This window comes from Paroedura picta, chromosome 5 (assembly GCF_049243985.1).
Source record: "Paroedura picta isolate Pp20150507F chromosome 5, Ppicta_v3.0, whole genome shotgun sequence".
NCBI lineage: Eukaryota > Metazoa > Chordata > Lepidosauria > Squamata > Gekkonidae > Paroedura > Paroedura picta.
In genome coordinates, this window is record NC_135373.1 from 48,786,299 (window position 1) to 48,814,263 (window position 27,965).

Genomic DNA, 27,965 nt, shown 5'->3' on the forward strand with positions numbered 1-27,965 from the left:
GGACCACTTGCCTAGCAGCTCCTTCTGAGGATAAGCTGGAAGGGAGGCTAGGATTTTGCTATTGCAAGCCTAAGAATGCATTCCTGGGAATAAGGCCACTGTATAAGATTGGGCTTATTTCTTAGGAGACGTATTTAGGATTGCTCACACAGCCAGCCACTGGTATTACTGGAAGCAACCTTTCAAGTCACAAAGGATCCTTGGAGATGGGGACAAAAAAACATTGCTAGAGGCAGTGTGCCTCTATGTATCTTTAAAAATTATGCAGGATAGGAGTTTGGCCAGGTGTAGCTATTTGAATCATACTGCCTTGACCAAAGTTATGCATAACACTTTCCTTGCAGTTTGGTTCTTAAAGGTACAGGAGTTAGTTGTGATTTAAGTTAGTTGTAGCAGTGAATTTCCTGCATGCTGCAGGGAGTTGGATTACATGACCCTGGAGGTCCCCTCCAACTCTATGTTTCTAGTCCTTTCCAAGTATAAGGCTCGGGACTGAAAATAAGCGTCACCCGCAGGTTCAATGACTCACTATAATGCTCAACATACCAATTTGGGACGTACTTTCAGATACACTTGCATATGACCAAGGTGAAAGTGTCAGTCCTAACTTTGTCTGCAGCCTGATACTGTTTGTGTTTACTCAGGAAAAAATGGCAGTGGCCCATGCAGGGCTTACTCCCAGATGAAACCAGGTGGGTCACCCTGTTGGTCAGAACCAGCAGAAGAAAGTGTGCATCTAGGGACACCTTTACGACCAATGGAATTTTATTCAAGGCATAAACTTGCCTGTGCAAACACGCTTCTGTGTCTGATGAAGTGTGCTTGCACACAAAAGCTTGAATAAAACTCCATTGGTCTAACAGCTGCCACTGTTAGTGGCATATATGTGTGTGTGTGTGTGTGTACATATACACACATACATATGCACACACAGTTCCTCCGTTGTCCTGCAGCCCAATCCTGTACTGTCAAGGCGTCTCTCCCCGACAAGCAGGAGGTGCCGTCCCAGGAAACCTGCACGGCCCAGGAGAATTCCGCACTCCGGCTCTGCGGTGCATGCGCGTTAGTCACCAAGGAGGTTCCGTGGGGCGGGTTGGGGGACGGGGCGGCTTTGTCTTTAAGTGGCTCTCGGCCAAAGCGCGGCGCCGGCGGCAGCTTAGCGCTCTCCCCCCCCCCCCCACGTGACTGCAATGAAAGCTCCCGCAGCCGGCCGCCGAGGGAGGGAAAGAAACTTTACGAGAGGCCGGAGAGCCGCGCGGCTCGTTCCCTTCCCCAGCGGAGCAGCCCTCCCCGCTGCCGGGATTTGAGAGCCAGCTGCCCAGGAGCCCCAGGAGGGATTCACTCCAATTCGGATCGCAAGTTTTGCAGGTCTTGCGGTCGCTGCCCTCCCCCCTCCTCTCCCCCCCCCCTTCATGCTCCTCTTTCCTAAGCCCCCTCCCGTTTGGATGCCTTTTGCCGCTGCCTGCCGCGCCAGTTCTTCGCGATCTCGGAGGGAACGTGTTGGCCGACATGCCGGAGCAGATCAGCGTCTCGGAGTTCGTGGCCGTGACTTCGGAGGATCTCAGCTCACCGGCCGCCTCCGCCTTCTCCTCCAAAATGCAAAAGTGCCGGGGGGCGGTGGTGGCGCTGGAAGAGGTGAGCGCGGCCGAGAGGCGGTCCCGACTGAAGGCTTTAACGCCCCCCCTCCCAAAAAAAAAACCTTTGGGGAATGGGCTGTAGAAGATGAAGCGCCTTTCCTCCAGGTTGTAACTTGCTCCGACGTTTCCAGGTGGTGGGGCTCGCCTGTCCTTTTGTTTTGCAGCGCGGTGGGGCAGGGCGCGCGCTTTTAGTTCCGCGTTCCTGGCGCGCAGCCACTTTGCCAGTAAGTCCAAGTAACTTGCAGGCGCGGTTTGCTGGGACTTGCCAGAAAATGGATTTAAAGATGGGTTTTGTGTGTGTATGTAAACGCGAACAAAAGTCATTTGTTATTTTGGCATACCTTTCGGTGGATTTACTCGTCCACGAAGTCTCTGCCACAATAAAAAAACAATTAGAAACCGTGCTGGTTTGTAAGACACCCCACAATTCTTTTTTTTAATTTGTTTTTGGAAGCAAATTTTACTTGGTGCCCCCCCCCCAATATATGCGTCTTTCAGCTTATAGGGTTGACAGCCCCCCCCCTTTGGCCACCGGTGTAGCAGATGGGGGGGGGCAAGGTTGTCATATCCAAGTGGCAAAACTCCTGTAGATTTGGGGACGGAGGCTGGGGGGGGGAGGGCAAGGATCTCAGTGGGGTACAATGCCAGGTAGTCTACCTTGCAAAACCTCCATTTTTCTCCAGGGGAACCAATCTGTGGTCTGGAGATGAATTGTAATTCCTGGGAATTCCCGGGTCTCACCTGCAGGCTGGCAACCTCAGCATCTTATAGCATTTAAGAGAGGCAGACTCTTAATATAAAGAGCTGGGTTTGATCCCTCATTCCTCCGCATGCAGCCAGCTGGGAGACTTTGGGCCTGTCACAGCTCTCTCAGAGCTGTTGCAGTGCAGTTCTCTGAGAGTTCTCTACTCCCCACCTACCTGTTGTGGGAAGGAAAAGGCTACTGTAAGCTGCTTTGAAACTCCTTCAGACAGTGAAAAGAGGGCAATAAAACCCAACTCTTCCCTTCTAATCCAGTTATAGATTTTGCATGTAACTCTTAAATGCAGCCTCTTAATTGAAACAATTAACCTCTTAATTGAAACAAGATGCTGTCATTTAAGAAAGCGAACAACATATTACAGTAATACCTTCTCAGCCCAGCAATCCCAGAGACAGAAAGCAGTCAAAGGCCTTCATCAAGATTGTCTTGGTAGGAAACCACTTTGTTGCGCTAGTTAGGAGTGTTAACCAATACACACTACATTAAGAAACCAGTGGAGGAACATTTTAATCTTCCCGGACAGATCTGGTATTTCCATGGTAGCTCACCCCATGCTCTGCTTCATTGGCTGTTGCTCATGTATGGGTGAGGGGAATTCAATAAGGGACCTTAAAGTAGCTGTTTTATTGCAAAGGAACTTCAAGAACAGATAGATCGGGAGATTGCAGTTATTGCAGCATTCAAAACAATGTCATACCCTGGACTCAACAAGGTTTTTTATCTTGCTAGTCATGCTAACCTCATTCAGCTCTTATATCCACATTCCTTGCAATCCCCTCTTCTTTTTATATTATTTGGGAAATGTGGCTATAATGTGATATTAGTAATATGTAATGTAATTTCGAATCTAACTCTCTGGTCTCGGGACAAGACAACCTGCCAGCACAGCTTGTCACTTGCAGGGATGCTTCCATGCTTGGGTGGAGGCGGATGGGGCCAGCAACCAGTCTGTTTTAATCATTTCTTTTCAGAACTGGGAAAGAGTCTGCCATTAATTACTAACATGGACAGTTTCATTTCTCCAATTTTTTTTGTAAACTACAACTGAACTCAAAAGGACTGATTAGCAGCGAATTATCATATGGCATAATATGGATATTATGACACAGTTTACTAATTTGCCACTAATTTACCTTTGCTCTATATCTGTACTCTCATGATCCTTGTTCCATTTTGTATGAGGAAGTGTGCCTGCACTTGAAAGCTCATTTCTTGAATCAATCTTTGTTGGTCTTAAAGGCACTATTGGACTCAAATTTTATTGTGCTACTTCAGACCAACACTGCTACCCACTTGAAGCAATCACATGGTGTCACCCGCATCTTTTCATAGGATACTTAGTTTAAACAATAGTTAAATCGGGGATCTGTGGTGAATGTAGGCATGAGATAGTTCCCCTCCATTCCAAAACTTGTCCTCCCAGGTATTATAAGCTCTTAGTGACTTAAGCAGGTCCAGTTCTCCCTCTCCTGTCTTCTGTCTCCTAGAGCAGGGGTAGTCAACCTGTGGTCCTCCAGATGTTCATGAACTACAATTCCCATGAGCTCCTGCCAGCAAATGCTGGCAGGGGCTCATGGGGATTGTAGTCCATGGACATCTGGAGGACCACAGGTTGACTACCCCTGTCCTAGAGGGCAATGAACATACTCAGGTCTCATCTGGCCATTTTGGGGGGGAGGGCTTGATTTACAAGGTTAATTTCCCAGCATCCCTGGAGAGTCCCCTCAAGTCTTTAGAAAGCTTCCCTTCCTCAGTGGGTGGTCTTGTGCTAAGCCTGAATAAGTTATACCTTTACAAGTGAGACTTGACATTTATATTGTGCTTTTGGTGTCCCAAGCACTCCTGTAATCCTTTTAACTGCTCTGTGAGGTAGGCTGCTGTTATTGTACTCTGTGTAGATTTTTTTTTGGGGGGGGGGCACGAGCTGATACTGAAAGCCAGTGATGCTGAAACTGAGTGGCTAGCCTAATGCCAGGGAGTACATTAGTGGCTAATTTGAGAGATTGGAGCCTGTGACCTCCTAAATTCATTCCCTTATGGAATGCCCAAATTGATCTTTGATAACCTGATCCATAACTCTGGACAATAAAATGATCTCTCTCTAGTATGTTTGTTTAAAAGATTTGGAGGCGTGGCGCTCATGAAGATCAACAAGATTACAAAAAATAAAATAATTGAAATTAACAAACATTTAAAACTCAGAACGTGAACCAGCATTAAAATGCTGCTCGTTGGATCATTCCTTCTGCTTAAAAAGGAATTACGCTCTGGGCAATTTGTGTTTTTAGAACTGTTAGAATACTTCTTTATCTAACAGTGTATGGTTTTCCTCTTATTCTGTAAAATGTTTGTCTGGCATTTGAGATTACATTGCTTTTTCCTTTGAGCCTTTTTCGTTTTCACTGATGATCACCAGGATGGGACAGGAATCTCGTCTTGTTCCCGTGGATTGATGAGCAGAGTGGGGAAAGCCAGTGGTGTAGCTAAGTTTGTTTATTTTTAATTATTTGTATTTATTTGTTAGTTTTCTAGGCTGCCGCTCCCCAGAATGGTCTTGGAATGGCCTACAACAACTATGTAGATAAAACCCCAAATACAATAAACTACATAAAAACCTAGAAAATGGTCTGTTAAAAGAAATTTCTCACTAAACAGTAGATACTCGCTCCATCAGTTAGTCCCATTGTAGCAAAACACAACAGAAATCAAGTGATACTCCAAAGATGAACAATGTTTATTTTGGAATACATTTTTTTCAGATCCTGTAGGATATAATTTTCCAGATTTTTATAAGAGAAGATCACGGTGGGGGGGAGAAGAAAGTGGATGAGATGGAGCAGAAAGAGGCTTGATGTGATTTAGTTGTTAGACAAAATGGATTATGGGAGCAGTTAGCGGTTTCAGCCTCTCAGGGGTACAGATAAATTAAGTGTAATGACATCAACAAAACAAGGAAGAAGCAGCCTGCAACATGAGAAAATTAATTTGCATAATTCAAGGAATATAGTATGTCAAGACATGTAAAGAAGCAAGAACCGCCAGGTTTTATTCGCCGTTCCTCCACATGCAGCTATTTGGGGGATCTTGGATTGATCACAATTCTATCAGAGCTCTCTCAGCTCCAACTATCTCATAGGATGTCCATTGCGGGAAAGGATGGGAAGGTGATTGGAAGCCTTTTTGACACTCCTTTGGGGAGTGAAAAGTGGGGTATAAAAACCACCTCTTCTTTTATTCCTAAAAAGTGAGTTTGGTGGCATGATTGGCAATTATAGTGAGCAAGGAAATCCCCGGCTCAGTTAGGCTGGGCTGAGAGAGGGCATTTAATTCCAGTACTTTCATGTTGTACTTGCCATTGAAGATTTTTTGATGGGGAGAGAACCTTGACTTCCAGATCTGTCCGGGAAGATTAAAATGTTCCTCCACTGGTTTCTTAATGTAGTGTGTGTGTGTGTGCTTAATAACTTTATCAATTCTCTACTCTAGACAAACCGATTGATTCCTATGTGAGATAATGGAAGGGCAGAGTCACCACAGGGTGGCTTGTTGAAGGGTGAGCAAGTGGGTGACATTTTGATGGTGTGCTGATACCGCTAGCCTCTGTGATATTGCCTGAGTGTGGCTGGCATCCAGATCTGTTCATTCCTTCACTCAATTTATATACCGTCCCTCACTATGATGTCTCGGGGCGGTTTTATTTATTTTATTTATATTTAAATTTTGAAACCACCACTTGGCCTCAACTGGCTTCTGGCAACAAACCCAATAAAACCCATACAGAACTAAGATGGAGGTAAACTCACAACCACAACCACTTTGCCCCCACCCACCCCAGCCCTCATACACAACAGCCACCAATTGTCCAGGGGACAGCCTCAAAAAGTGTGTTCCGACAGGCTTTTAGAAGCCTGCACAGGGAGGGAGCCGCTCTTCCTAGCCTGGCCTCAACCAAACACCTGATGGAAGAGCTCCATCCTTCAGGCCCTACAGAATGTTGAGAGCTCTATCAGGGTCCTTAGCTCTTCTGGGAGCTCATTCCACCAGGTTGGAGCCAGGACCAAAAAGGCCCTGGTCGAGGCCAGGCTTACCTCCTGAGGACCGGGGACCGCCAGCAGATTCCTAGCTACAGAGAGCCTGTGAGGGATATAAGGAGACAAGTAGGCTTGTGCAATTCGGCTGCCAAAGCGGCCGTTCTCTCTGGGCACTGGCTGCGCCTGGAGGGAACGGCCGTCGAAGCGGCCGAATCGCACAAGCCTAGAGACAAGCAGTCCCTCAGGTAAGGGGGCCCAAGCCATGGATGGCCTTAAAGGTAAGTACCAAAACCTTGAACCTGATCCAGAAGCTGATTGGCAACTAATGCAGCTGCCTCAGCCTAGGCTGGACATAGGACATCCAAGATGACCTTGTGAGGACCCTAGTGGCTGCATTTCGCACCAGCTGTAATTTCCAGGTCAGAGACAAGGCCTGCGTAGAGCAAGTTACAGAGATCTAGTCTGGAAGTGACTTTTACATGCGTCACCATGGCCAGGTGGTCCAAGGACAGGTAGAGCGCTAGTAGACTAGCCTGGCATAGATGGAAAAATGCCACTTGGGCTACTTTTGTGACCTGAGCCTCCATAAATAAGGAGGCATCAAAGATCACCCTCAAATTCCTAGCTGCAGGTATAGCCACAAGCTTCACCCCATCCAGGCAGGGGAGTTGCAAGGTTCATACTCTTTTATTGTTGGTGTCCATTGTTGTTGCTAAAGCAGAGGCTGCCTGTCAATGAGGAAAAGCCTGCCACCCTAGGCCTGTGAAACAGAAGTGGAAATGTTCTCAGTTGGCCACCCCAGCTAGGAGCAAGCTGAGCCAAGCTCCAGCAGTTGCTCTACCATTGCTGCAAGAGCTGTTCAACAAAGACCTGTTTGAAGACTCAAGACACCTTTATTGGCATAACAAACATCCAAATCAGAGAAGATGTATCTAAATTCCAAAAGATAAATTGTACTGTACAAATCTAAGCTTGTCCCTTCTGCATTGACAGTGATGATTTACTGTCAGCATAAATCCAAGTTGGTAAGATCCCTTTCACATAACATTGATTTCATAGTAAGGAATTTAGATCTGCATCTTGAACTTAAATCTGTCAAATAATCCTGAATTACAGCTTGTTGGTCTTAAAATGCTGGACAGCCTAATATGGATTAAAGTGTTGGGGACTTCACATCCGTGTAGACCAGACTTAATCATCCAGGGTTTCATGAAATCCTGAGGTTTCTTGACAACCTCGGAAGGGATTCCTGAATGGGTGGGAGTTAATTTTTAATATATTTTTTTTAATTTGTTAAACTTTTATTGGTAATATCACTGTTGGGGTGGTCCATAAACACCTAGAATCTTTAAACGGAACCAAATCCTCTGGACCAGATGAATTGCATCCAAGGAACTTGGAGATGTAATTTCTGAGCCTCTGTCCATTATTTTTTGACAATTCTTGGAGAATAGGTGAAGTGCCAGAAGATTGGAGGCGGGTAAATGTTGTCCCCATCCTCAAGAAGGGGAAAAAGGAGGATACAGGTAACTACCAACCCATCAGCTTGACATCTATAGCTGGCAAAATTTTAGAACAAATCATCAAATGGTCCTTGAGAATCTAGAGCAGATGGCTGTAATTACTAAGAGTCAGCATGGCTTTCTTAAGAACAAGCTATGTCAGACTAACCATATCTCTTTTTTGAGAGAGTTACTACCTTGCTAATTCAAGAGAATGCTGTGGACATAGTTTTCCTTGATTTCAGTAAGGCTTCTGATAAGATTCCGCATAAAATTCTTATTGACAAGTTGGTAAAATGCGGTATGGATTCTATTACTGTTAGGTGGATTGAGAACTGGTTTATAGATTGCACCCGAAGGGTGCTTGTAAATGGTTTGGCGTCTTGGAGAGGAGTGACAAGTGGAGTTCATCAGGGATCTGTCCTGGGCCCTGTGTTGTTCAACATAGTTTGTGTGGTTTGACTTGGAACGTTTCCACGCTGGGAACTTTGCAGCTCCGGCTCCCATGAAGGAGCACAAACCCAGGACAGACGAGGTGCACCAGGCCAAATGCTCCCTCATGCAGGAGCAGGAAGAGGTAGGGCAACCTGTCCTGGCACAAACTCCAGCCTGCAGCCTGGCATGGAGCCTCCAGTGTGGAAACAGTTATGGATTTAAGGAAATGTTCCTCTTTCTCCTGGCAGTGACTAATCTGCCGGGCCTCATGGTTTTGAAGCCGAGGGCCTTTTTAAATGCCTGCTACTTTTATTGACCCAGGTAGCAAATGGACTCTCAGCTAGGGAGGCTCTAACAGCACCAACTAAGCCAAAAACAGGGAGCTGAGTTTTCATCAGACTGTTGTCCAGTTCATAGCGGTTCAGCAGGTTGTTACACCCTGTTGCTTCCTAACAGTACAGCACAGTGCCGGTGGCTGTTCATGCATGTACGTTCTCACGCTGCTCTGAGGTTCACCAGGTTCTTTCATGAGCCTTTTATGCCAGTGTCAGATAAGATGACTCTTGCTGCAATCCTAACCAGACTGACACCCTTTTAAATCAGTGGGTGTAGCTTTGTAACTGTGTTTTGTTGTTGTATTTTTATTTATTTTATGCTTGTATTCTATTGTTGCATTGTGGTTTTATTATTGTAAACTGCCCTGAGCCTGCTGCAGAGAGGGGTGGTATAGAAGCTAAAGTATTATTATTAATAAATAGAATTGCATTGTCTTCTGTTTGCCTGGGGGGAAGAGCAACCAGCCCTTGACTAGTCATTGCTCAGTTGCGAGGATTTAAGATCTTAGTGGCATCCCTGAGAATTGGCTGCAGCAGCAGAAAGACTTTTGAATACGTTCAAAGGCAGCCTGCTTCCTTTCTTGTTGCTGTGCCTGTTGAAAAAGCAGATCATGTGCTTGGAAAACCTCTATCAGATCTACAGCTGTGTGTGGAACTGCATGAGCAATTCCCGGTACATATTGCAAATAGGAGGGAATGCACTCTTGTTGACCTTGTACCCTTTTACGGACTTCTGGCTTCTTTGCCAAGCCAGCTGCTCTGGCTGTCCGTGTGCCAAGATGCATGCTAGTCTCTGTCCAGTGCTCTGGGGACCCGCTGCATTGCTCCTAATTGAAATTTCACTGCCATCCACCTCGCATTAGATGTCATTGCCATTTGGCTGTCTTTGCACTGTACCAGCCAGTTCCCACATCATTGAGCCGCAGAGGATGGAGAATAGGTCCCATTGATTATTAGCCTCCAGTGTGCATTAAATGAGGGAGGTTTCCAAAGAGAGGCTTGTCTCTCTTGGACAATCAGCAAGGCTTCTCTCTGCTTTGCAGGGTGTGTTTGGAATGAGTTCAGCAGCACTGCCTCTGGAGCGCCAAGTGGAAATGAGATCCTTGCACAGAGAGCCTCTGCAGGACCCACAACAGAAGTCACAGAGCAGGGCTCTGTGAGGTCACCACCAGCTGCAGGTGTGGAGCTTTTGTCTCCAAGCCTGCTTTTCCCGGGGAGAGCCTATTTTCCTTATCCTAGATCTCTGCATCCAACTTGATTGTCCTATGGGAGAGGACCACAGCAGAGAGGTACCGAACTACAGCTGGGGATGTCCAGTGTGAAATTTGTGCAGCTGCTGGCCTGGGCTCTTGTCAGCATAAGTTTGGAGCCTTCCTGATTTTTTTTAGAAAGGATTCCACATTGCTGAAGTTCCCCGTATCATGTAATGCAAATATGAGGAGGAGGCTTGCCTGTCTTTGTGTGTGTGTGTTTAATGATAGCTAACTCTGTCTGTTCTTGTGGCTTTTTAATTGAGTATTGCTTTTAGCTCAATGTCTGACATAGGGTTGGCAAACTCTGGGAGAGTTTTTTGGGGGGAGAGGACAGTGATGCTCTGTGATTTCCCTGAATTCTGTGGTTAAAACAATCAAGCGTTGGGGAGTTCTATCTAGCGTGTTCTGCTGTGTGGTAATATAACTCGCAGCTGTGTGACTGGAAGTGATGTCATGGCATTGTGGGATGCCATTCCCCCCCCCCCATTTTAACCCCACAACACTATCAAGCAGGAGCAGTGGAAACAGTTGAACTCCATTCTAGGAATGAGGACTGAAAATGAAAATTATTGAATGACGTGAGCAAGTCATAAAATTGGGGCCCTGGCCCCCTTGTTCTCTGACTCAGGCTGAAAGTAAAAGCCAGGAAACTAGGCTCACATTCTGGATTAAGTCAGGCTAAAGCTGCTCCCTTGCCAAAAGCAAAGTGTAAACTAGCAACTAGAGGGAGGTGGGAGTTTCTGTATTGTGGGATATGCTATCCCACTCCACATGATGATGTCACTTCTGGTGCAGCCCGGAAGTGACATCATTGCATCAGAGAGCACGCCAGCATTTGCCCAAATGTTTAACAATAGTTTTTGGCAAGCACTAGCGTGTCCTTAAGTGGGTGAGAAGGGGAGGGGTCTCAGAGGGGCGTGCATGCTGCTATGCTTCCCAACCCTATTCTGCATGATTGTACCGCTTCTGGGGATTCTCAATGCCTGAAGAATGTTTCTCAATGGTAAAAGAGTTGAGAAAGGCTGCTCTATCTTGACACATTTTCCAGTTGAACTAGAGTGGTTAACTCTGTCCTGGGAAATTCTTGGAGATTCAGGGGTGGAGCCCAGGGAGAACAGTTCAGCAGGGAAGTGATGCCAAGGAATCCGTCTGCTGAAGCTGCCATCTCTCCAGGAAAAATAATCTCTGTAGTTTTGAGATAATTTGTAATTCTGGGGAAACTCTAGATTCCACAGTACAATTAATCTGAACAGCAAGCAAGACACACAATAATAGGGATGTGCACTCCAGAGGTCTACAAATACTCTGCACAAAAAGTGGAGACACTCATTCAAAATACATAGCATGTATTAATAAATTACATTAACAGCCACCAATAATAATCCTCAAAATCCTTAGCCCATTTCCTGCACAAAAAGCCTCCGTTAGATTATTTCTCTGCAGGTTATCTTTCCTTACCTAGTGGAAAATTTTCATGGAGGCACAATACCCTTGACTGCTGAAACAAATGCTCCATAGGATAAGAATCCTCTTATGAACAAATTAAGGCCAATCTCGAGATTAGACAGCATGCTTTAAGACATTCTTATGCAAAGCTGTGGTCTGCTGGATTGTTATGCAAATGAAAATATGTATTTGTGAGTCCTAATAAACTTTAGAAGAAGGTACATGAAACAGGAAAACATACCTGGGAGTTTACCCCAGAGGGTAGGGTGAGAACCAATGGGTTGAAATTAATTCAAAAGAAATTTCAGCTAAATATCTGGAAGAAGTTCCTGACAGAGCGGTTCCTCAGTGGAACAGGCTTCCTCATGTGGTGGTGGGTTTTCCTTCCTTGGAAGTTCTTAAGCAGAGGCTAGATATGTTGATTCTTTGAATTTAGGCAGATTATAATGCTTAGCTCTAGTGGCTCTTTTTTGCATGCCCAGGGAAATGCCAATCACCACTTTGGGTTCAGGAGGTGAATTTCCTCCAGGCCAGACTGGCCAGGGACTCTGTTTTTGGGGGGAGGGGACATGATCTGGGCATGAACTAGGGATCACTATTGGTGGCCAATTAGTTGGGAATTTCCTGCATTCTGCAGGGGATGGACTAGATCAGTGGTCCCCAACCTTTTTATCACCAGGGGCCGGTCGACAATTTTACTGAGGCCCGGGAGGGGGGGGTAGTCTTTTGCTGATGGAAATTGCTGCCGCCTGAGCCCCTGCTCCTCTTGCTTTCTCACCAGCGCCCCTGTATTCCCACAGTCCACTGGGGGGCGCTACCAGCAGCAGCTGCGCAGTGCCACACAGAGGGGGAGCCCCAGCCATGGTGGCTGTCGAAGAGCACCAAAGGTGAGCTGGTGGCAGAGTGGCAGGTCAACCCCCGAGGCAGCAGCTGGGGAGGAGGACGAGGGGGAGCCGCGGCCCGGTACCAACTGATCCACGAACTGGTCCCGGTTCCCGGACCGGGGGTTGGGGACCACTGGACTAGATGACCCTGGAAGTCCCTTCCAACTCTTATGATTCTATGTTGGTCTTAATTTGTTTATAAGAAGATAAGGTTTTGAGTTTTTTTAATGGAGCGGTGCTAATGTAATGTCATTTATTATTACATGCCATGTGTTTTGAATGAGACTCTCCCCTTTTTGGCCACATTAAGGCCGGGAACCTTAAAACTGCTTTCCTTTCGCTCTGGTGGGAGGAGAAACGAGTATTATAAGGTACCTATTTTCTCCTCCTCTAAATGCAGCAAGCAGGAAGTTTCAATAGGGGGTGAGCTTATCCATGTGATTCACCATGGTCCTCATTGATACAGGCTTTTTAAAGCAGCTAAATTATACATTGGGGAATCCGGTCACATCTGCTTAGTTTCACACAGAGTGGCTCTGAGTGTTTAATTTTAAGAGGACCATTAGCACCAGCCTATATCAAAGCCATGGGCAGCTCTTCTTAGGCTTGCTGGTCACAAAGAAGCTTAGCATGCCCCCTTTCCTATTCTCCAGAACTCAATCAAGTTGAGTGTCCAATGACAAACAAGCAGAAAGCCAGGGAGAGTGAGAAAAAAAGATCTTCCAGGCCATAATGTTAGGCCCATTTTGCTTGCATCTTGGGTAGAATTAGAGTTATGGGTTTCCTGCAAGGGCAGGGGGGGGGATTTCCTGCTCAGCTGCCTGCCTGGAAGAAATGCTTTGGCAAATAAAATTGGGGGTGGGGCCTTTGTTTAGTGTCCCTGATATGACGACATCGTATCTGGCACAGACTAGCTGTCTAGCCTCAGATGATGATATGCAGATAACCAGAGTGCTCAGACTGGTTCATAGCAGAGAAGGTAATCCTTCAGGTATGCTTTTTCCCCAGTGGGAACCCAAAGTGGCTTACACATTTCTCCCCGCCTCCATTTCCGCCTAGCAACCACTGCATGAGGTGGGCTACATGTGCACAGAGTGACTGGCCCAAGGTCACCCGGCAGAGTTGGGGTTCAAATCTGGGACTCCCAGATCTTAGTCTGATATTCGAACCACTGCACCACACTGGCTCCCAGCTGGAGTGCACGAAAAGTGGGCAGAGGGCGTGTGCTGTGCGATGGTTTGGCATCAATATGTGTGGATGTGCATCAGAGGTGAAGCATAAGAAGCAGTACCGTTTCCTGAGATTTAAGTTCTAGGCATCCTGGCCAAAGAGGTGAACTCTGAAGAACAACAGTAACAGCAGGTTGCACTAGCAACATTTGAACAACACATCCCAGAAACCCAGAACTGGGATAGTGCTTTATGGCAGGAAAGTGTTTCGAAGTGGAATAGAACTTTTTGACCCTTGCCCAACCATTCACACAGGGGCTGGGGCAACAATCTGGCTCGAGGCCATGTGGAATTTTCTGCCCATCTCAGCCAAAGCACTTTCTCTCCTGCGACTTGGATCAGTCCAGGTTTGGGCGCCCTAGCAGCTGTGCTGAACATCTGCCAACGACGGGCTTCAAAGGAACTTTGTGTGGCCTGGCACGGCACAGAACTCTGATTAGCCTTTTGTACTCTTGCGTTGCAGAGCTTGGACAGCGACCAAGCCATTCTCCAGCGAATCAAGAAATACGTGAAAGCCATTCATACTTCTGGACTCAGTAAGTTAACATTCCATGCATGGCGGTGTGGTGGGCCAGGAGGGAGGGTGTTTGGAGACTGGAGGGTAATGGGGCGGGTGCAGGGCGGGTAATGACACTGCCTGGAAATTGCAATCTGGCTGCCTGGTCAGGGCTTTGGGGAAAGTACCCTTTTCAGCCCACTTGGCATCAACACAGGGTTAGAGCTGGCAACTTTCCCCTCTCCTCAGCCTATTCTCTGCAAAAGATGATGTGTGATTGGAGAGGGGCTATAGCTTACCACTGCCCCGTGGCAGTGGGAGAACTCCTTCTCTCCGTTGCCATTCCTACCCTTAATAATTTGCCAAGCAGGAGAAAAATGAAAGGCATATGGTATTTTGACAATGCTCATTGGGGCTTTCCTGCAGTCTCTGTATAAAGACATTGAAGTGACATCACACTCCCTAGGCAACAGCCAAATAAGAGTTGCCATTCCATCCCAGCAGTGACTGCCAGTTGCTAGGGTGCATAGTTGGGGGCAGGTTTTGCGAGCTTCCTGAAAGCATCAGGTTGGCTGCCGTAGATTACAGAATGTTTGCTTAGATCAGGAGTAGTCAGACTGCGGCCCTCCAGATGTCCATGGACTACTATTCCCATGAGCCCCTTCCAGCGTTTGCTCATGGGAGTTGTAGTCCATGGACATCTGGAGGGCTTCAGTTTGAGTACCCCTGGGTTAGATGGACCCTTGATCTGATCCCACTGGAATCTTCTAACAGGGCTGTGTCATGTAGTGGTGGAAGAGCAGCAGCCTCTAATCTGGAGAACCGGGTTTGATTCTGCACTTCTCCACATGCAGCCATGTTTTTTTTTTGAGGAAATTTCTTTGAGGTTTTGTCGACATTGTTTTACATGCAATGGTCTGACTTTAGGCAGGTGGGATTGAGAAGAAGAACAAATGAGGACTTAAAATTACCCTAAATTGTATGAAGATTTTCCATATTGACTCTCCCCTGTATCCAAGCAATAAGTACATAGCATGTGTTTATAGCTCATATGCAGTGTTTTGGTTCTCTGTCTTTTTATCTATATGTAAAATTATTAAAAGATGCTTGAATGTCATATACATTTAATTTTAGTGTTCTTTTCTTTCTGGAAAAGGTTGGGTTTTCAGCTCTTTAAAGCACTGTTGACAGTTAGGGATTGTTCTGTTAGGGTTGCCAGCTCTGGGTTGGGAAATACCTGTAGACTTTGGGTGTGGAGCTAGGGGTGGTAAGAATTTTGGGTAGAGTACAAATCTCTGGAGTCCACCCTCCAGAGCAGCTGTTCGATCCCAGGAAACTGATCTCTTTAGTCTGGAGCTATAATTCCAGGGGATCCCCAGGTTACCACCTGGGGACTGGCATCCCTAGTGTAAACGGCACACCTGGCTACACATTCTTCTGATCTTACATCGGAGTATCCCCTTTCTTTAGCACATGTGGAGAATGAAGAGCAATACTCTGAAACGCTAGAAAACTTTGGAAACAACCACTTGTCGCAGAACAACCATGAGCTTTCCACAGGCTTCCTCAATCTGGCTGTCTTCACCAGGGAAGTGACGGCACTCTTCAAGAACCTGGTAAGGACTGCTGTGGTAAGAAGCATTCTGGGCCTTGGCTGTGCTGTCTGTTAACCTCCTCAGCTGGTTTGGCTGGGTGGCAGAGTGGAGGTAGCGAAGCTCTGCCCTGGGTGTATTATGCATGGCAGGAAACCTCGCAAAAAGTCTTCCCCAAAAGGTGTCTTTTAAAAATTTCAGCACAGGGCACCATTTTCGCCATTTTGGCACATGGCACCACCAGAGTATTGTTGATTCTGCATGGCACTCCCCCTCATAGTGGCAACTGTGTTTTTTCCACACAGTATTTAGTACTAACTTTACGATGACTTTTCTTTTACAATGGTGCTAAAGAAGCCTGTTTTCACATGCATAAATGTTAGCGTGTCTTTGGTCTCCTCTCCTGTGCCACTGTACATCAATGGGTGAAGGGACAGCCCCTAGTCCTTTGTCCACCAGTGGGAGCTTGAGGAGCTCCTTGTTTGGCACAGATCCATCCACCTCTGCTATTACAACATTACACCAGAAATTAATTTATTCATTCCCTCAGGTGCGTGAATCTAATCTTTACAAGGAACAGCATACCACTGAGGGGGAAAGGTAGTCGTGTTTTCAAAAGGCTGTGTGCCCCCACAGAAATTTCTTGTTGAGGTCTCCATATCCATGAACTACAATTCCCATGAGTCCCTGCCAGCAGCCAGAGTAACGGTCAGGTAACATCGTAGCCGACCATGGCCTGCCAATGAGCATCTAGCCTCCAGGGAGAGGCAAGTAATCTAAATAATAATAATACTACTAATAATAATATAGCACAATGGAGGAAGTACCTGCCAACTGAAGGATTTGTTGTCATAAGTCTTACAAATGCATAATCATATGCAGAAAAAAACAATGCAATATCAGAGCCCATGCATAAACATGACTTTAAAAAAATGATGATTTAAAAATCTCAGTGTACTGACTTCGATGAAAACCAGTACGTGCATAATAGCCCCTAGTTGCTGATCTTAGGCAGATAGCTTTCCAGCTAGTTAAATTTTCAACCAATGTTGCCCATCTACTTCACAACTCTACAGGTTGTTTTAGAAATCAGGCAGAAGATTGTCTGTCAACAACACATTCTGTGATCCTTTATTTAGAGGCAAATAGTAGGTTGTATTTCTTCCATGAGTCCTGCCTCCATTGAGCGGATCATTTTTGATCTGCCTTGTGCAAAGTGTTCATTGTTAAAGAGATAAAAATCCAGCACTTTAAACTTGAGAACTGGCTTGGTGCAGTGGTAAGATGATTTAAGTAGGATTTAGGGGATCCAGATACAGAAGCCCCACTTAGGAAGCCCATGTGTAATTATTGTTATTATATATCATATGGCAGAGTTATACAGAGGACGCATATAATGTAAAATATGTGATCAAGCAGTTGTACAGACAAATTAGGCAATCCCTCTAAATACTAATACCTACTTTTTCAAACCATATGTAGTATTCTCTTGAGACTGATGACAAAGTCCATCTGGTGGATACCAATTTGATAATTTTGTGACTGCATTCAAAGCTACAATCATAGAAGTGAGGAATAATTAATTGCCCCTTTGTTTACGTTGGAATACGCAAGCTCTGTAGTGTGCATCAGTGGTCCCCAATCCGCGGCCCGCGGCCCGGTGACGGGCCGCAAAGGCCTTGGCGCCGAGCCACGGCTCCCTCTCCCCGCCCCCCCCCCGCAGTAAAAAACTTCCCAGGCCGCAAGCTTGCGGCCTGGGAAGCTTCTTACTGCGGGAGGGTGGGAGAGGGAATTAGGGCCACGCCTGCGCATGTGCAATGCGTGGGCATGGGTGCGCATGTGCGGCATGCGCCGGCGGGCAGTTGCCCTGCCAGTCCCCAGCCTCAAAAAGGTTGGGGACCACTGGTGTGCATAATTCAGTGGCTTTCGCAGAATATCTTACAGGGGACATTGGAGAAGTGTATTTAGCATGGTTAACTTAGGAATTTCCTGGAATTTCTCAAACATTCTCCTCCAGTGTCCAGATTGATTTATTGGAGACTTCCTGTTCATTGGAGCCTACTTCCTCTCTCTAGACACAGAGATCTGTCCCCCTAGAGAAAATGACTGCCTAATATCCAGCTGAGGCATCTCCCCTCATTAAACTCTGTCTCCTTCAAACTCCACTGCAAAATCTTCAGGCATTTCACAACCTGGAGCTGGCAAACATAGCGAAGCCTGCCCCCAGTTCTCCCACAAAGGCCAAAACAGGCCTGGAAAGGGCCTTATTCCTTGCCTTACCCTTACATAAACCCAGCTTGGAATATTATGGTTGCATGGCAACAGCCACTGAAGAAATCTGTTGCTTAAAGCTACAGATGCTACTTTTTATCATTTTTGAGTTTTTTAAACCCATATATTTTTTTAACGTTTCATATTTTCCTGCAAACCCAGGGCCTTTTTCACATTTGTCTTGCCCTTTCACTCATCCAGTTACTAGATTTAAGCATCCAAAGACTGGTTGACTTTGCTGTTAGAATATAACATGGGGTCTGGGACCTATCGCTTGTTCTGTCCTTTAATGAGCTCAGGGTAGTATGTATGGTTTCTCCTTTCCCCTGTAATTCTCAAAACAACTTTGGATGGAGGTGGGACGTGATTGTTCCAGGTTCACCCATCAAGATACTATGGCAAAATGGGGCTTTGAACCAGGGTCTCCTGTGTCCAAGAGTGGTACTGTACCCACTGCACTATGCTCTCACAGAACCTGAAGAACACCCAGGTAACTAGAATGCTGGCCACTGTGGGAAATGGTCTTTTTGTTCTGATTTGGAAGGGATGTTCCATTGTGTGTGTGTTAAACACTGTGAACTTTAATTCTATTACTGCTTTATCCACCCCAGGTGCAGAATCTGAACAACATTGTCTCCTTCCCTCTGGACAGTATGCTGAAAGGACAGCTTAAAGAGAGCCGCCTGGTAGGTGTTCCTGGAATGCTTTGAGGGTTTGGGTGGGTGAGCGGGACAAGAAAATCCACAGTAGACAAGCCCAGGGATCCTAGTGGGAAGGAACACACTCCTTTTGTACGCTTCCCTCACCATTTTGATGGCCAGTTCCTTTATTTCTGTGGGGTTTTATGTCACACAGATAAACCAGCAAACAGGATTTGCTCAACAAATTATAAGCAAACGGGGCCAGAATGACTGTAGGATCACCAGGAAGAATCCTAGTGGGCTGGTGGCCAGGAGGCAGCCCCCACCCCAAAAAAGAGGGGCACATGTGAGGAGATAGCTCTCTACAGTGGGCACATTTTAATTTGCAGGGCTTGCTTCTATTACTCTTGGTTTCCCCCAGGTTTTGGCATGCCATATAAACTTGGGGGTGGGGGATGATAGCAGTGGAACTGGTTGAGAAGTGAAGCCAGAGCAGAAACCCAGTTTAGGGTGGTAAGAGTGCCGGGCCAGGACCTTGGAGGGCTAAGTGCAAATCCCCACTCTGTCATGGGAACTTGCTGTTTAAACTTATCTAGGGGATAATGAAGCTGTAAGCCACTTTGAAGAGAAAATAAATCCATCTTGTTCAGTTCTGTCTCCTTCCCTCAAGCAGGTCTGAGATTCATCACATTTTGCCCAGAGAGGGCTTACAACTGCAGCCCGTAAAGACTAGAACCTTTTATGGTTGTTTTTTTTAAAGCTGACATTCTCAGTGTTTGACTTGGTATGGTACACTTGCTGAATGGCTGCAGTCATGCTTATGTGCATGGGTACATGTGCTAGAGAAAAACAGAAACAGTCACCCTCCCTTCACCCTTCTTTCCTTTTGTTGTGTGCTTTTCTTCCCTAAGGGGACTGACTAAACTGGAATGTCAGCTTTGTGGCTGGTTCGGCTTTCTCTTGATGGTATGCGGGGTCAGTTTCATTAAAGAAGAACTATTCCTCTCCACCCACCCTGACCATCCTTGCTCCCTGCATTTAATTGCTCAGAGGAGTTTTTTTAGTGTGCTTTAGGCTGTTTACTGACTGCTGCCTTCGCCATGGATCATCCAAGTGGTAGTCAGAATGGGAGCTGCGTTCTGACTGAGCTCAAAAGCCCAGGCCAAGAGGAGAGGCTGTTGTTCTTTGGCCAAGCAGGACAAACAACCAAAAGAGGCTGAAATATGTATTCTCATACCTCATGATAGAACCGCCACCAGTCTCCTTCTGGTATCCAGACAGCCAGAGACCAAGGGGGTGGCGTCACAGGCCCTCCTGGAACTAAAGTCAAGAAAATCACCCTTGTAGAGCAGGACACATTCCGGGCAAGTTTCATAAGCTTCTTTGGTAGCTGCAGCAAACGAAGGCTGAAGTTCTGGAGTCAGATTGAAGTATCCTGAATTCAAGAAATCCACCAGAATACAATTCAAATGATTTATTTTAGATCATGCAGAAATAATCAAAGCAGTGAATAATGAGGACAGAACAACAAAACTAAACATCTGTCTAAACCCCTTTACGTCTCAGATATTACCCAAGAGCAGACTGAGGCCCTCAACCTTCAAAGTCCAAGACAAGGTTTCGCCAGGAACCATCAAACAAGACACTGGTGAACAACCCAGTAGATGAGAGGACGGCAGCATGCTAAAATCAAACTGGAAAGAAAACCTTTCTTTATGGCACAGGTTCTGTCTTGGCTTGGTTCTAATTAGCCAACCAGGCATAGACTGGCTGATGTAACCTAACCTCAGCAAGGAACAAAAAGGGAAACAAAAACCCAATCTGAAATGTAGGTGAAAACCAAAAAGGTTGGGGATAAAATCAACTTTGGAATAATATAAACCATTTATTATAGGAGCTCAAATATTTGAAAGCCATAAAAGAATATCTATTTTGGCACACATAAAACATCCAAGTGTGTCTACTAACAATGCCAAATAATTTTTTGACCTTGACCTAATGCATTTTGATCAAATAGATCTTCATCAGAGGTCGATTGTACAGGTGCACACAGATATAAATAACAAATGTTTACAATTTTCAACAGGGGGGTGAAAAAACTTACTTAGTCTCTTCTGGCAAGTTCTGGCTTTGTAAGGTGTTCATAATAGCAGAATCCTCATCCAGCAAATATTTCTTGTTCCTCCCCCTGGATATTAGAGAATCCTGCTGTGTGCTTTTCTGAGGACAGGTCCAAAAACACCTAATCACCAGGCCTGTAGCTAAAGCCTGACTAATCAAAGGGGTTTGTTATTTAACCAGGCATTCTGCAGGTGTTTTGTGTTGAAATAAATACACTTTTCTTCCACCCATGAGCTCAGGCACTGGTGGACTGGATCATGTGCTACGTGATATATATAGAGATGCCAGCCTCCTGTTGAGACCTTGGACCCCCACCCCCCTGAACTACAGAGATCAGTTCCCCAGGAGAAAATGGATGTTCAGGAGTGGCCTTTCTCAACCTTTTGACCATAGAGGCATACCTGGATTTTTTGTCTTGGCTTTGTGGAATACAGAAGTGAGGTCAACTGGCCATGACTTCCTGCTACACACTCCAGAAGTGACACATCAACCAGAATTCACACACACACAATCCTGGTGAACTCCAAATGCTTTTTTTTTTTTAAATGTCTCCAAACCAGGCCCCTCTGCCCACCACCCAAAGTCCCGAGCTTGTGCAAGGCTCTGCTAGCTTTCTGTTGGCATCATTTTTTTAAAAATAATAAGCCTTCCAAGACAGAAGCAATCACCTGTCCTCTGAAATACTATTCTTCATGCTAGCCCCTGAAGCATTTGCTCCCTACATGGATGAAGCTGTGTTGGGGGTGTTGTCAACCTCCTGGCAAGGCCTGTAGTTCTTCCAGAATTACAGCTGTTCTCTAGACAGCTGAGGGGGGGGGACTCTGTCTCCTATCTGGGTTCTGCTCCAAACCTCCAGGGCTTTCCCAAACTGGAGTTGACAACCCTACTTGAGGAGGCCAAGCCTTGGTTTCCTGTTATGCAAGATCTCAGCTCCTGCAGTTATCCTTCTCCTTAGAAAGGAGACCAAAATATTTGGTGTTTGGGCACATGCAAGTTGGAGCATGTCCCCACCTGACCTTTTGATATGCTGTCTCTTGCACAGGTGCTATCTTGCGGGGAAACTGTCTGGATCATTGTATGCTAAGTGAAGCAGGAACAGGCAGTTTAAATGCAAATCTGGGTTTTATGTTGCGTAACCCTTTCCCCCTTCTGCCTTGTCATAGGAAATGTTTGGCTCTGCACTCTGCTGCTTCTCCGTGAACCTCTCTTACCCCCAGATCCTTCCAAATCTTCTCTTTCCAGTTGTTTCTGAGTCTGGCCACGCATACTTTCTTGCCTTTATTTGTAACCATAAAGTATCAAAAAAAACAACAACTCCCTTCGTTTTAAAAGCTGAAATTTAAGCTTTGCAGACTACTGAAGTTTCCGCTTCACGTGCAGAATCCTTCCCTCCCTTGGCTAACTACATGAAAACGGGCAAGTTCAGGCAGAGGCTCATAGTCTTGATTTGTTTTGACTGTCTTGTGGGAGTGACTTTCCGTGTCTCAATTCCCCCCCCCCCCGCCCTTCATTCTGCTTCTATGGGCACGCTGTAGTTTGAGTTCTGCCAGGGATATGGTCTCTCTCTGTACCTCAGACCTCACTCTGGATCCTGCTGAGCAGCACTTTGCTTTGACACCCAGGCCACAGGGCAAGGAGATACCACTTGCCCCACTTAGTGGCCTGGTTGTGAGACATAATCCACAAGGAGAAGGGGGTTTTTGGTAGGATGTCTGTCTGAATTCTTCTACATCGCTGGCTACCTTACAACAAAGTTTCTCTGGGAAGAACCCGGGAACTGGCTGCCACCACTCAGGTAGTTTCTAAGAATGTCTAGACTGACCAGCTGAGTAGGGGTCCTTCTAGCTCAGTAGGAGAACAAGAGAAGTAATTGGGTAGAAAGCCTGGAAAATGCTTTAGAACAATGTGGTGTCCATACATTCGAGAATGGAGGATGGTGATTCAAAGAAATTTCTCAGGGAAATATATTGTTCTAGATGAAGCCAAATTTTAAATTAGAATCATAGGATAACAGAGTTGGAAGGGACCTCCTGGGTCATCTAGTCTAACCCCCTGCACAATGCAGGACACTCACAACCCTATTGCTCATCCGCTGTAACCTGCCACCCCCTTGAACCTTCACCGAATCAGCCTCTCTGTCAGATGGCTATCCAACCTCTGTTTAAAAATCTCCAAAAGTGGAGAACCCACCACCTCCTGAGGAAGCCTGTTCCACTGAGAAACCACTCTGTCAGGAATTTCTTCCGGATGTTTAGACATGAAGATGGTTATCAGATCCCCTCTCAGTCGTCTCCTCTCCAGGCTAAACAGACCAAGCTCCCCCAACCTTTCTTCATATATCTTGGTCTCCTAACCCCTCACCATCTTTGTTGCCCTCCTCTGGACATGATCCAGTTTGTCTACATCCTTCTTCAACTGGGGTGCCCAAAACTGAACACAGTTCTCCAAGTGAGGCCGAACCAGAGCAGAGTAAAGCGAACTAGAGCTTGTTTTCCCTCTGGTGATTCTCCTTTTTTTTTTCTCTCCCTCTCTTTGCTTGGCAGGATTCCAAGAAGCAGATTGAAAAGGCCTGGAAGGATTATGAGGCCAAAGTGTAAGTAATTCCCTTGTGCCTCTGGCAAGAGCCAGCAGATTCTCCCCTCTTTTCCAAACAAAGGTGGGTTGTTGTGGGCCTCCAGTATGGGTGGTCAAGGGAGCCTGGGTGAGCCGCTGACTGAGCTTTTACAAATATGTCACTGCTCCATCCAGTGTTCTTACTGCCATAATCTTCATTTTATTGCCGTAGTTTAAAAAAGGAAAGGAAAACAAGATAAGAGGGATTCAGGTGGGTGGCCAGGTTGGTGTGATGCAGCAGAACAAAGTCTGAGTCCAGTGGCACCTGAAGACGAACCGAGTTTTATTCCAGCTTTCTTGTGCATGCACGCTACTGCAGATACAGTGAAACAGAATTTCGTCATTATGTATAGAAAAGGGGGAGGTCCATTGCCAGGAAGGGCTGATTAGAGTCAAGAGCCATAAATAACTGGGCAGTTATAGCTGAGATTGGAGTAAGGTGGTTGATAAGATCTATGAATGGCAATATATTAGTGTACAGTTACAAGAGTTGACAAACAGATGTGAGAATGAAGTTTGAGTCCAGTGGCATCTCCGAGACGAACAAAGTTCAATTCTGGGTATACGGGAGAACGAAGAGACGTGTACATGCAAACTCCTTCAAATGCATTGAAACAGGTTTCCTCCAACCTTATATATAGCTGCCAGAAGGGCCAATTAGAGTAGATGCATAAGTAACTGCGCAATAAATGCAGCTAAGATGTGGTCAGACTTGTGAATAGCAGTAAAATGGCATGCAGATAATAAAGGAAACAGTAATTTTGCCTGCAGCATAATGAAGATGTTTAACAGACTCAAGTGCTAAACAGGAATAACAAGCTTAGTTTATAAGGTTGCCATTTGTTTGGATTTAATTATGGAGGGGGGAACATAGTGAAGGAAATAAATATGTCAGAATGCAAATGTGAGGACTAAATGAAGTTAGCATATGTAAAGGTAAAGGTAAAGGTATCCCCTGTGCAAGCACTGGGTCATGTCTGACCCTTGAGGTGACGCCCTCTAGCGTTTTCATGGCAGACTCAATACAGGATAGTTTGCCAGTGCCTTCCCAATTAGCATATGTAGTGGGATAAGAAACCAATATTTCTGTTAATTTTGTTGTTGTTATTATGTTTATTTCTAGCCTGCTGTTCCCCAGTCCTGGGGATCCCATTGTTTTGAGTGTTTTTACAATAAGAGAAAGAGAGTTTATGCTTTCATGGTATTAGCCTTGGTGAAGAAGAAATGTTGGAGAATGCTCTCCCAGGTATCTGCTGAGGAATAATGAAAATCCCAGGCTTTTAATGTAAATTCTCAGCTTGCAATGTTCAGTTCTTATTATGAGTCAATCTCCCTTGCCCTAGAGCCATTAATCATATTTTGCTGTTAAAAATGGGATGGGTGTTGAATGTGCTACTTCTGTGCTGGTGTTGTGATGGCATTTGCTTCACTAGGCAGTTGGCCAGTACTTGTTCCTGGGGCATGCTCCGAATTTCATCACTTTAGTCCTTGACGGAACTGTTCTGGTTGTTGAACCAAACCCTGGCTGATGAAATTGACCTTCATGTTTTGGGAATGTAATTGTAAACACCATCAGAGCGTCTGCTGCCACCTTTGCTCCCTCTCTGGGCTTGTGCCTCTTTTCTCTGTGGGACGGTATAAGTTTGTTCCATGGGCTCTTCCCCCACACAAGTGCATGCTATCTCCTGTATCTCATAATACTACTTTGTATTTTATTTTTTAAAGACCTGTTACAAATGGACCTTATCATGGTCATAGGCTTGGAGCCTCTGGGCTGGTGGCCCCTTGTGTCCTTCTGCTTGTGCCCAGGGATTGGTCCTGATAAATACAATGCAAAGGGCAAGGTATTACAGTGATGCCTGATAGACATGCAAGGAAAGGGAGTGTTGTGCTGTGGCCTTTCTTTGAGCCTGGGTTCCAGTGGCTACCAGCCATGGTGACTAAAGGAAGCCTCCACATTCAGAGGCAGTAAACCTCTGAATAGCAGGGCCATGGGGCAACATCAGCAGAAGGCCTTGGCCTTTGTTGCCCCTTCAGAATAACTGCTTGGCCAGCATGGTGTAGAGGTTAAGAGTGGCAACTTCAAATCTGGCAAGCCGGGTTTGAGTCTCTGCCCTTCCACATGCAGCCATCTGGGTGAGCTTGGGCTCATCACAGCCCTGATAGTGCTGTTCTTACAGAGCAGTCCTGCCAGATCTCTCAGCCTCACCTACCTCACAGGGTGTCAGTTGTGGGGAGAGGAAGGGAAGATGATTGCAAGCTGCATTCAGACTCCTTTGGGCAATGAAAAGCAGGGTATAAAAACCAGCTCTTCTTCTTCTATGTGAGACAAGATTCTGGACTAGATAGTTCTGGTCCAGCAAGGTTACTCTTATGTCCCTATATTCTCCCATGGTGATGTTGACCATGTGACACTACTTCCTGCTGATTCAGGCCCTTGGTCTACAAAGGCCAGTCTTTTCTACTCTGACTGGCAGCAGCTTTTCAAGGTTGTGGGTGGAGATCTTCTGCATCGCCCACCAGCCTACTTCTAACTGGCAATGCCAGCGACCTTCTACTTACCAAGCAGGTGCTCTGCGATGAACACATGAATGGAGGCTGAGGGGATGAATATTTGCTTTGCCTTCTGGGAGGTCCCATGTTCAGTCCCTAGTTCTGATGTCCTGAAGCCGCCACTGCGTGCCAAAGTAGACAAGACTGACATTGATGGACCAATGGTCTGACCCAGCATCAGGCTGCTTCATGAATATGCCCGTGAACCCTGGGACCTTCTGTGTGCCCCCCTCCTCCTTAAAGAAGGGGAGCAAGTAGTGAGGTCCTGTCAAGTGTACATCAGGATGGCAACAAGGTAATGTCCTCAGGCTTGCAAGCATCGTGCTAAGGATCACTCATGGCAGAGGAAGTGGGCATGAGCTCCCTGATCAGCCAGTCACGCTGCCTTTTGCAATCCCCAGAGCCAAGCAGGAGAAGGAGAAGGAGCGAGCCAAGGTCTCCGGAGTCATTCAGGCCGAGCCGTTGACAGCAGAGATTGTTGAAGACCTGCAGAAAGAGCGCCGCACTTTCCAGCTGCAGATGTGTGAGGTGAGGAAGCCTGAGGCTAGTGCTCCTCTTGCCTTTTGGCTCCTGGTTTTGGGGGCCCTTGCTCTGGGAATGCTGGGATGTGAAGGGGGGTGGCCGTGCCTGTTCCTCTCGGTTCCTTCTCTCCCCTGTCCTGACGAACAGGCTGCCACTGAGAGCAGCTTCTGCTTTCCACAGTGCCTGTCCTCAGCCTCTGGGTAGTGGTGGCATCGCAGAACAATCACTGTTTGCCAAAATGGGGCCAGTGGCATTCAGCTCCCTGTTGGGAGAAAAAATAGAGTGTGTTTGCCAAGGAAGGGGGGAAGCCATGCCTGCCTGGTGTGGCCTCAATGATTTCATAGTCAACTGGTAGCTCTTCCCCCCCCCCGCCCCCATTCCTTTTGAGATCCTTTGAAAGCTTCTCCCAAGGATCAAAAGTAGGCGGGGAATCACTGCACTGGGGCATTGCAAAACCAGCTTTGGGCATAACTGTTTGTCAGAGAGAGAACTGAATCCTGAAAGTGACTTGCTTCAGCAAAAATGATGAAAAAGCTGCATCAGAGTTCTCCAGCAGGCTGAATAGGGCTGCTTCTGGTTGTGGGATGGGTGGGGGCTGAAGTCCTGTCTCTGTCTGATGTGAGTTGGGCTCCATATGCATGGGAGTTAGGGGAAACCCAACTTGTCCACGCTTTCATATGCATACTTGTTTTATGTATTCTCTCCTTTGACTGGGAATCAAAATGGCTTCTCATATATGCCAGCCCTTAGGTGGGACTTGGGGATACCGTGGAATTATAGCTCATCTCCAGACTAAAGAGATCAGCTCCCCTGGAGAAGATGTCTGGTTGGAGGGTGGACTCCCTGCCCCAAATCCCTCCCACTCCTGGCTCCACCCCCAAAGCTTCCCGGTATTTTCCAACCCACTCTACATATCCTCAAACAACCACCTTCTTAGACTGTGGCAGGCCCAGAGCCACCTAACAAGCGGATTCGAACCCTGTTGTCCTGCCTTGACACTGTAATGGCTAAGGCCATGTTGTGCCTCAGCAGCTGTGCTAATCAGCTATTTACAAAAGGGGAAGACAACTCTTGGGCCTAAACTAGATGTGTGACCTCCTCCACAGGTTTGATCCATGGATGACAGTGCCAGGTTAAGGGGCCTGATTGGGAATTGTTAAAAAGGGTGCCAGGATCCATAGGTTGGGCTGTGGACTCTCATCAGGATTAGTTTGGCTCTGAGGGCAGGAGGCTTGCTGCCTTGTCAGATAAATGTGCATTTGTTTCCCTGGAGGAATCCAGCACCTCACGGGTGTGTTCTGAGACGGCCCCATCTGACTGAAAGAGGCTTGACTGGGTGGCTTCTTTGGAAGGGTTTTCCAGCAGTATTTAAAGGCCTATGGAAAGGCTGTGTGTGTGTGTGTGTGGGGGGGGGGTAGTGGCTTGCCTTCCTTGTTGTGGTTTGTTTCTTGGTTCTGTGGAATCATTTGGGGCTTAGCCAGAGACTGAGTCACGCCTTTGAATGGCTGCACTGTTAAATAAATAATAGCGCATGGAAGTAGTTGATGTGGCTCTCTCTCCAACACTGGAGGAGTGAGGGGGGAAAGCCGCAAGGGTTCGCAGTGGATCTGATGACGCAGGTTGGTTTGGATTCAGATCTGA

The 27,965-nt window shown here is 46.4% G+C and overlaps 1 protein-coding gene across 2 annotated transcripts in view; it reads left to right on the plus strand.

Annotated features, from left to right (window-relative positions):
- Positions 1–1,164: 1,164 nt before the first annotated feature.
- The window catches only part of ASAP3 (ArfGAP with SH3 domain, ankyrin repeat and PH domain 3), a 61,359-nt gene continuing 34,558 nt past the window's right edge, over positions 1,165–27,965 (plus strand). The window contains exons 1-6 of one of the 2 annotated variants that reach the window (XM_077337802.1): positions 1,165–1,635; positions 13,979–14,051; positions 15,482–15,627; positions 18,486–18,560; positions 23,180–23,229; positions 26,204–26,330. In XM_077337802.1, the coding sequence (XP_077193917.1) occupies positions 1,510–1,635; positions 13,979–14,051; positions 15,482–15,627; positions 18,486–18,560; positions 23,180–23,229; positions 26,204–26,330 (597 nt within the window). In that variant the 5' untranslated portion in view covers positions 1,165–1,509. Of the gene's footprint in view, positions 1,636–9,953; positions 9,993–13,978; positions 14,052–15,481; positions 15,628–18,485; positions 18,561–23,179; positions 23,230–26,203; positions 26,331–27,965 lie in introns of those variants that run through there. The other variant, XM_077337803.1, reaches the window with a different exon arrangement.